We start from the raw sequence: 10,099 nt of genomic DNA, 5'->3' as shown, positions 1-10,099 counted from the left end.
CATCCTAGGTCAGGCTAGGCCACAAAGCACCTATAAACTTCACTTTCTAATTAGCGGTCGGGGTCAAGACAGATAAGGAAAGGCATCCTAGGTTGGGTCAATATGTCCTTTTGCAATTTCCCTCGCTAAAATCTTAATGGATTTTTGATTTATGTACCTTTCCCCTACTCCTTGCTTGTCCATTGAGGTGTTTGTGTCTTCTCCCTCAAACAAAACACCCCTTACCTAATGGGTTTCAGACATAATTATATCATAACAATTGCCTGCAATGATGATTAGCTTACTCCTGGGAACTGCAAGCACAAACTAAGATCTGCATGAAACTTTGACGGTAAACACTGAAACAAACAAATACTACCAAAATATGGTGCTCTTCCAATATGTGATCTACCGGGTTATTTCTCTTCCAATATGTGATCTACCGGATTGTTTCTCTTCCAATATGTGATCTACCGAGTTGTTTACATTCCAATATGTGATCTACACAATAACAACCCTTATTTCTAAAACAAACTTGCAAACTACGGGGTTTTTAAACCACGTAGTTGTTTACCCATTAACTATCCATTATTAACCATTAAACAACCAAAATATCTAGTTATCAGCATTCCAGTATAAACCAAACAATCTTCAAAAGTTAAATTTGAAATATCCATTTGGAATATTTATTTGGAATACAACCCACATAATGTGGACTCACGCAGAGTTTGTAAGGAACGTTATTTATAATCAAGAAACAGCTGTAGCCTACTTAGGTGAAAAGAATTTATTGGATTATCCTGAAGCTGTTGCCATTAATTGTGATAAGTGCAGAAGTGTTATAAAAGATAAAAGATGTAAAGTGAAAGGAAGTTTTCTACCTGTAATTAGACGTTAACAGTTAACGGTGAGAAAAACAGACACGTTATTTCAGGTTCAATGTTAGTGCGAGGGGAGAGCGAAGATACAAGCATAATATATACACAAAATGAAATGTCGTTACTATGTACGATCGTGTGACACACGGTTGGTACATGGCTCCCCCCTAAAAATGACATACTGTACATGTTAAATAGGGCGCCCTGATCTTGAGAGGCGAACTGTAGGCGGGTCATCTAGCAGGAGATAAGCAGGTTTTAGACAATCAATGGGGACCCAGTCTTCTTTGCCGCGAATGTTTAGTAGGAATGCTTTCGGACTGCGTCAGATCACAAGGAAAGGGCCCGTGTAAGGGAGCGTTAGCGGTGGCTTGCTAGTGTCGTTGCGTAGGAAGACGTGTGTTACAGAGTGCAAGTCTGTCGGTATGTGATTCTTCGCAGGGGGCTTGTAAGTCTAGCGTCATGGAGTAAATTTTCCCACGATGTGACTTATGTGCTGGAGATCGTTGGAGGAAGTTGCTGAAGGAAAAAATTCGGCAGGGATGACCAACGGGTCGCCATACACCATTTCAGCTGCCGAGACGTCGAGGGCGTCTTTCGAAGGGGTCCTTAGTCCCAGGAGGACCCAGGGAAGCTGAGTAAACCAGTTAGAATCCTTGTAGCGGGACATCAAAGCTGCTTTGAGGGTGCGATGAAAACGTTCAACCATTCCATTGGCAGCGGGGCTGTAAGCAGTTGTCTGATGTAGGGTGATGCCTAGGAGATTTGCTAATGATGTCCACAATCGAGAGGTGAAAGTGGTGCTCCTGTCAAAAGTAATATGCTCAGGTATACCAAATCTTACAATCCATCCTGAGAGTAAGACAGATGTACATGAGGCGGACGTTGCATTTTCCATGGGAATGGCTTCAGGCCAACGAGTGGAGCGGTCGATAACGGTAAACAGGTAATGATGTCCTTGTGATGTGGGTATGGGGCCTACAACGTCGACGTGAATGTGTGCGAAACGACGCTGAGGTTGAGGAAAGGTGCCCACTCCTGAATCCGTGTGTCGAAGTACTTTGGAAGTTTTGCAAGAAGTACAGGCGCGGACCCAATCGTTAGCATCCTTAAAAATGCCATGCCAAATGAACTTTGTCTCCAGCAGCTGTGCAGTAGAACGGCACGAGGGATGTGAAAGGCCATGAATGAAATCAAACACGTCGGCTTTGGTCATCAAGTCCTTTATAGGTAAACTATAGGTATGGCAGCGCGTACAGGTTCGGGTAAACAGCGTATCCAAAGGGCACGAAGTAGGTTCACGTCACGAGGAGAGCCGTCTGTGGCAGGTTGCAGGCGAGCGATACTGGTCATTTCCCTGAGGGCAAGCGAAGCCCTTTGGTCCCCAAACGGTTGTTGGGAGAGCTGAAAAAGCTTTGCTATACGGGCGGCTAACGACGGTGAATACTGCTGTAGAAGGTATGTTTTGAGGGAGTCATACGCTATTGGGGTGTCTCTTTGTTCACAAAGCCAGTTGGATATTTTCGGGAAGGTGTCCTCGGGTATTGCCACGAGAACATAATCTGCTTTGGTGGTTGAAGGAGTCACGCCCTTGAGGCGAAACTGGACTTCTGCGCGCTGAAACTAAGCAAACGCCTCTCCGCTGGCAAATGACGAAAGTTTCAATGGGGCAGCAGCAACTTCCGTGGAGTCCGCCATAGTACCAACGACGGCGGGGCGAGGGGGGTGGAAGGCGGGAGGAGCGAGTCGACTTCCGGGGTCACCAATGTAAAAGCCGAGAGAAGGTTATGACTCAAAGGCAGGATGAAAGCAACTGAGTAACTTTATTACAGAATACTCGCCATTATATACAAAAACTCAATGCAACAGGAAATTTCCTGTTTAACCAACACAGCACCGGTTAACAGTTAACGGTGAGAAAAACAGACACGTTATTTCAAGGTCAATGTCAGTGCGAGGGAGAGCGAAGATACAAGCATAATGTATACACAAAATGAAATGTCATTACTATGTACGATCGTGTGACACACCGTTGGCACACTGTCGTTATCTTTATGTTGATCATCGAGACAGAAATACCCTTCTACCAATAATAATTTGTGAATATGCACAAGGATCAGTAATACATTCAGACGAGTGGCCGGCTTATAGCACCTTGAATTCTCATGGATTTGTACACTCCCCTCTTAACCATCAGCGGCATTACGTCGACCCAGACATTGGAACACATACCCAATTAATTGAAAGATCATGGTTAAATGCAAAATTAAAAAATTTTATGCGATTGATGAGAGGTACCGCTAAACATATACTTCAGTCACATCTGGACGAATACTGCTATAGAATGATATGAAAAGAATCTGTAGATTTATATTCTGACTTTTTAAATGATATTAGAGAGGTCTATTGTTAATTGTCTTGATTTTTACCCTTTTTCCATTTTTTGCTATCGTTAAATGTCTATTATTTCCTTTTTAAATTTTTCATTAAATATAGTCAATAATAAATTCTTTTTATTTTTATTTTGTCTACTTTTTTCATAGTAGATCACATGCCATGAACAGTAGATAAATAGTAGATCACAACCCTTCGGTAGATCACATATTGGAAGAGCACCCAAAATATTTCCTTTGATAAGACCTTTACTTTGATCAAAGCAGAGCAGACACCCAAAATGTGACTAGGTTGATCTTATTTTAGGTATTGTAATCATACAGTTATAATTCATAATATTTTTTTCATCATATTTAATCTATATGTAATTAGAAAGCCCAAAACTAATCTTCACAAAATCAAACAAATGTCAAAACTCTTAAAAATAAATGCCGAGAGACACATTCAGTAAATTATAGTTTTCTCTTTTACCTAAAATTCATTCAATGTATTTCATATTTCTGTTTTAAACAACGTTTCCTCCTGAAAATTATCATTTTACCATACTACTCTTTCGAAAATTGTATAGTACCACGGATGTACATGTGTGTGTAAGAGAGAATATGTGTGTGTGTATGTACGCGCATGTTCTAGTGTGATAACATTGTGGATGGGGGTGGGGGGTGGGGGGGGATCAACCAGAAAGAGCCCACGAACAAGCTCTGTAATAGTTGATTTCAATACCATCCTACTTATTCTATTATCAGAACTCGTAAAACTTGCACTCTATGCAAGAATCCATGAAAGCTTCACATTTTCAAGTTGAAAAAGCATTGTAAACTACTGCAAAATCATTTGTCAAAATATTACACTCATAATCTCTCTTACTTTAGCATCTGCTTGTTAAATATTCATACGCTAATGTCCATATATTAACATACCATTGACTGAAGCAAGGAATAAACATGTTTGATTAAAAGCGATGAATTAAAGCGATGTTTTACCAACACTGCCAATTATCCTTTATCAAATTGTTTTCGATCTTTCGCGTTTTACACCAGAAAATTAAATTTTCTTATATATTATAAATTTCGGTGAAGTCACTGGCAACATGGTGACGGATTGGGTTTAAGGTAATAGACAAACTGTCTCTTCGGCTTCTACTCCTGATGACTGGCGGATGTTCTTACTGGAATCAGGGGTCACTTGCCTTAGATTGGCACTGCGCATCACAAGGAACTGGCTATCCATTGATGAATCTAGCCAATGAATTCTCTATGGATTTAGTCAGTCAATAGAAAAAGAAGATGACGTAATGGCCCCCAGTTCTGGGCATAGCGGGTTTCTAAGAATCTCCCAGTTTATAAATATTAAAGAAAAATTGGTAATTGGAAAGTTAGTGCCATGAAACAGATTGGGAAGTTACAGCAAGTGGAGAACGAATATATGGAATATAGTTTGGATATCTTGTCCCTAAGGGAAACACGTTGTAAGGGGATTGGTAGAGAAATGCTAATACAAGGCAATATATACAGTATATCTATTCAGGAAGAAGATATGGAGTTGGAAGAGAAGGATAGAAATGATGATGACACAAGAGCAGAAAAGGCATTGATGGAAGGGAGAGCTGTAAATAGTAGATTGTTACTTGCTAAGCTAAAATCAAAGCAGTGCAGTATGAGTATTATAGTTTGCTATGCACCAACAAATGATTCCTCTGAAAAAAAGATGAATACTATGAGGATCTGCAGAGTGTGATATATGAGATCCTGGAGAGAGAGAGAGAGAGAGATATGAAATTAGTGATTGGTGACTTCAATGCTAAAGTTGGAGTGAATGATAAACAGATAGAGAATGTGATGGATGTTGAAGGTTTTGGCGAAGTTGAAAATGAAAATGGAGTATATTTTATAAGTTTCTGTTCAACAAACAATATTGTCATTCGAGGTATTCTTTTCCAGCACAAGAACACCTACAAATATACATGGACTTCACCATGTGGCAATTAAAAAAATCAAATAGATTACATAGCCATTAATAAAGAGAAGGAGTCTGAGGAATGTGAGAAGCTATAGAGGTGCAGATATTGGTATTGATCACTAGCTCCTCATTGCCACACTGAAATTAAAACTGAAAGTACCCAGCAAAAATGTAGATAGAATACATAGGTTAGATACATCTGAGCTTCTAAAAGATAAGCACAGAGAAACGTTTGCAATTGAATGAAGGAATCGACTTAAAGTAGTAGAGACTCTAAGACACAAAAAGCAGACCGAAAGAAGAATAGTGTAATATTTAGAACATATGTCATTCAGTTGGTGGTGAAGTTTTAGGTCATGCAGTTACAAGGAGAAGGCCATGGATAACAAATGATACTTGGGATGCTATGAAAAGGATATAGACATAAATTGATTGTTGAGAATTTCGTGGAAGTAATGAAAATTACAAGGTAGATCATAAAACAATATCCAACAGATTTTGTAGATTTGAGAACAAAGCCCTCGGAAGAATATTGGCAGTTGAATGACAAGACAAGATTAGAAATGAAACTATAAGAGATTGCTCGAGTGCCATATGTCGATAAGATCATATTGAGAAGACCCAGGCCCACATGGTTGAGGACTATGAAGCGTGCATTATGAGAGTATGAATGGAGAAGTACTGATTTAGAAGCTCAAGAAAGAGACGACTGGCGAAATCTAATCGAGGCTCTTAGCCTTGATAGGTGTAGGAGGAAGTGATGATAATCATTTAGTCAGGGTAATCAATTTTCATCTATCTTGTTCATTATGGATAGGCTGCCTTCCATTAAATATACAGTATCTTATCAATATCATACTAGTACTATCTTAAAACTCCTAATTCATTATTTATTACATATAAATCAATTAGATTTTTTTCCAAAGCCCTTAAAGTATTTCATTATATGAAAGGACTTCAACAAATATTTTCCTTCCTAAAAGATATAAAAAAAACACCCAGAATTTTAAAGCCAAATTTCCTAACCTTTCATTTTCTACTTTTAACGAGGCAATATATTTTCCTTAGCTTTATACCTCAATAAAAACAATCCTTTTCTTTTACCGAGGCTTTGCCTGTCTTAAAACTGTTAAAGATTTCACCATTCCAATTGGTAAGGATTAGCCTGGCACAAGAAGTGATATTCAGATGATTTTGGTTCGTCGACAAAAACTTGATTTTTATAGAGCTTTTGCTGTTGGAGAGTATTATCTTCTGCCATATTGGTCCAGAGGCCTACATCTGTGAAAGAGCACGGAAAGAAAGATTAGTTGAGTCCAGCCTTTATCTATTATTCACTTTATAGTTAGGGCGACTAGCAAAACAAAATTTTGAGAACAAACACTTCGTAAAATTCACCTAATAGTCATATCGACTAAAGCAATGTCTTGAGAACAGACAGTTTGATAATGTTTGTTTCGAAGGACTAATTTCCTCCATTTCTCTAAATCTCAAAAATTTGCTTAGTTTTCCAATTTTAGATACTGTATTTTTTTAGTAATGAAGATCTAGAATTTTTGCACCAACATTTAAAGAATGGGATATTTCCATAGGCAAAATTATAATTCTTAGTGTTTTGATAAATGCCTATTTGAGAAGTGAAATGAACTAAATCCATCTTGTCAAAGAATGTGCTCAGAACCACATCTAGTAGTTCCTGCAAGTAAATCAGAAAATCAAACGAGAAGATCCGAAGATAACAAGTTTCAACATGAAAGAAGCTGGATGTGGGAATCATGGAAATCTTACCTGACATCCTACTTGCAATTGTCTGCAAAGCTTTCAATTGGTCGACTGACCTGAAGATTCCAAGTCGATGGCCGGGAAACTTTTGACATCTGTTAAAGGCATGGTTCCAGCTGACTTCAGAATCTAAAATCATGAAGAGCAATCCATCCGTCTGTAATCCTAGGTAACGTATCCTTACTGGGTCTGAAAGGAGGTTATGGATAGTAACTATTGTTTTTGCCCCAAATTTGCATTAAAGACTAATCTCTTACATCCCTTTTTTAAAATTTCACATCATGATTTCATCCCGTGACCACCCTCTATCTGAGATAGAGTGTGACCAGTAACTAAATTTAATGCGTGTTTTATTTCTCTGTTAAACTTTTAATACTATAATTTTTCAAGGTAGGTTGACACCTGCGCATTTTTTTTTGTTGCGACGTGGGGGCCGTGCCACCTCGTATGTGAAAACACACATTTTTTTGCCACCGTCGTGACATGAGTAAGGGAGGTCTTGCAACATGTCATGAGATTGTTTTGTGATGTTTTCCGCAGTGCCACGAGGTGGACGCGGTGTTTCCTTACGAGGTGAGGCGAGGTGTTTACGAGCTTTTGCGACGTAATAACGCAGTGTTGCGAGGTACCTTACGCAGTGTTGCGAGGTACCTGCGAGGTGCCACAAGGTTTGCGAGGTACCTTCTAGTGTTACGAAGTGTCACATAAAAAGCACCAAAGTCACCAAGGGTATATACAGTATATAGTGCTCAATGGTTTTGGGAGTCACTACTTTACTGACCACCATAGAGGATGGATCAAAAGTACTACACAAGGCGGGAGGCAGACAACATGATAGTCAGTATTCTTATTGTAACTGCTGCCTATATCCTCGAGAACTAATCTGAAGAATGACCAGAGGAAGCACTTAAACAAGAAGAAGAAGAACGACGTGGTGCCGGGAATGGCTGACGAGGAGATCCGTACATGGGGATTATGACCAGCTGCTACAAGAAATACACCAAGAAGAGCCTAGAGGGTACAAAAACTTCGTTTGGATTTAACCTGGATTGTTTGCAGAGATTGCTGACTGCATTTCTCCAATGCTCACCAAGAAACACGAGAATGAGAGATCCTCTAACAGTTGGACTGAAGTTAGCTGTCACCCTCCGCTTCCTGGCAAGTGGGGATTCCTATACAAGTCTGCAATATAGTTTCAGAGTCTCTAAGAGTGCTATTTGCAGATTTGTGCCTGATATGTGCGAAGCCATCATTGACACCTACCAAAATGAATTCCTGAAGTGTCCCAAAACTCCCGAGGAGTGGAAGACAGTCGCCGAAGTATTTGCAAATACGTGGAACTTCCATAATTGTGTAGGGGCCCTTGATGGAAAGCATGTTCCCACAAAGAAGCCCAGGAAAGGAGGATCACTATACAATAACTACAAGAAATTCCACAGCATAATACTCATGGCCATAGCAGATGCAAAGTACAAGTTCCTGTAATTTGACGTAGGTGTTGAAGGAGGTGCTGGTGATGGAGGAACCTGGAGCAAGTGTAACTTTCACCATGCCCTCGATCAAAACCAAGTGGGATTTCCTGAGGACAGCACTCTATGATGACACTCCAATCCCCTTCTGCATGATAGCAGATGATGCCTTCGCCCTCAAGACAACGCTGATGAAACTATACTCCCACACATCCCAGGCTCACAATGAGAAGATCTACAGCTACAGGTTGTCTTGCACTCGTCATGTGGTGGAGAACACATTCAGTGTTCTGCAAATGAGATTCCGATTCTTTGGCACCACCAGACAACAGGAACCTAAAGTAGTGCAGCTGATAACCATGTGTGGATGTATCTTGTACAATCTCATACTCGACCACTATCCCTTTATTCCCAACGATGTCGACCGCAAAGATACTCAACACAACATGCTGCCTGTAACTGGGAGGGAGGAACCGAATCTCATGGAACAACTAATGCGTCAAAAGGGATCAAACTACTCAAGACAATCCAAGGCAGTCCGAGATTACCTGGCATACTACTACTCTTCAGAAGAAGGAGCAGTACCTTGGCAAGAGAAACTTGTCTATCACAGAGGACGACCAACACAATAGATGCCTCAAATGTATATAAAATATCTTTTCATGAATTAAAATGTACTAAGTCCAAATTTGATATCAATGTAAATTTTAACTTTGTGATTTTAATTGTATATCTTTTGCTATTCTCTTTTCATTTCAAATTACTGCTTATCACTGCTTATCATTGACTTATCATTTTGTTAATGAACGTTTAGTGTGTTTTCAAGTTTTTCATTTCTCATTCCAAATTAAGATTTCTTTTTATATGTTTGGTAATGCTATTTATTAAATATTCTTTATATAATAAAACGTTGTGTTTTTCATTGTACATTTCAACATAGTGATATTCATTGTACATTTCTACTTTGTGATTTTAATTGTATATTTAAAGTTTTTGCTATTATCTGTATATTTCAATTTACTGCTTATCACTACTTATCATTGACTTAGCAAGATAGATTTTGTTCACAAATGTATAATGTGTTTTTAAGTTTTTCATTTCAAACTAAGATTCCTTTTTATATGTTTGTTAATGTTATTTATTAAACATTCTTTATATAAGAAAACTTGGAGCTTTTCAATTTACATTTCAACTTTATGATTTTTCAAATTTATATCTAGAGTGTTTGCTATTCTTTGTTTATTTCAACTTACTTCTTTTCATTGACTAAGCAAGAAATGTTTTGTTGATAATTTTAATGTGTTTTCAAGTTTTTCATTTCTCATTTCATACTAAGATTTCTTTTTATATGTTTGTTAAGCTATTTCCTTATTCAATACGTATATAATTAAACTGTGCTTTTCATTGCACATTTCAAGTTATTTTCATTGTATATTTCTATTTACTGATTTTCATTGCTTTACAAAATAAGTTTGTTGAATAAATTTCATGTTTTTAAGGTCTCTCTTTCTCATTTTATTTTAAAATTTTAGGTCTTTTCAAGACAATTTCTTCATCGTTTACATAAAAATATGTATCATTTACATAAGAGGGGACAACGCTACTGCCTGGACTCCCTCTGGTTGTTGTTGCCACTTT

The 10,099-nt window shown here is 38.4% G+C and overlaps 1 protein-coding gene across 1 annotated transcript; it reads left to right on the top strand.

Annotated features, from left to right (window-relative positions):
• Window positions 1-7,958: 7,958 nt before the first annotated feature.
• On the top strand, window positions 7,959-8,477 carry LOC137636483 (uncharacterized). Its single transcript, XM_068368908.1, has one exon. The coding sequence runs from the start codon at window positions 7,959-7,961 to the stop codon at window positions 8,475-8,477; it is 519 nt and encodes a 172-aa protein (XP_068225009.1).
• Window positions 8,478-10,099: the final 1,622 nt, after the last annotated feature.

This window comes from Palaemon carinicauda, chromosome 3 (assembly GCF_036898095.1).
Source record: "Palaemon carinicauda isolate YSFRI2023 chromosome 3, ASM3689809v2, whole genome shotgun sequence".
In the NCBI taxonomy this organism is placed as follows: domain Eukaryota; kingdom Metazoa; phylum Arthropoda; class Malacostraca; order Decapoda; family Palaemonidae; genus Palaemon; species Palaemon carinicauda.
Note: the sequence above shows the minus strand (reverse complement) of the source record. Positions and strands in the feature narration are given on the sequence as shown.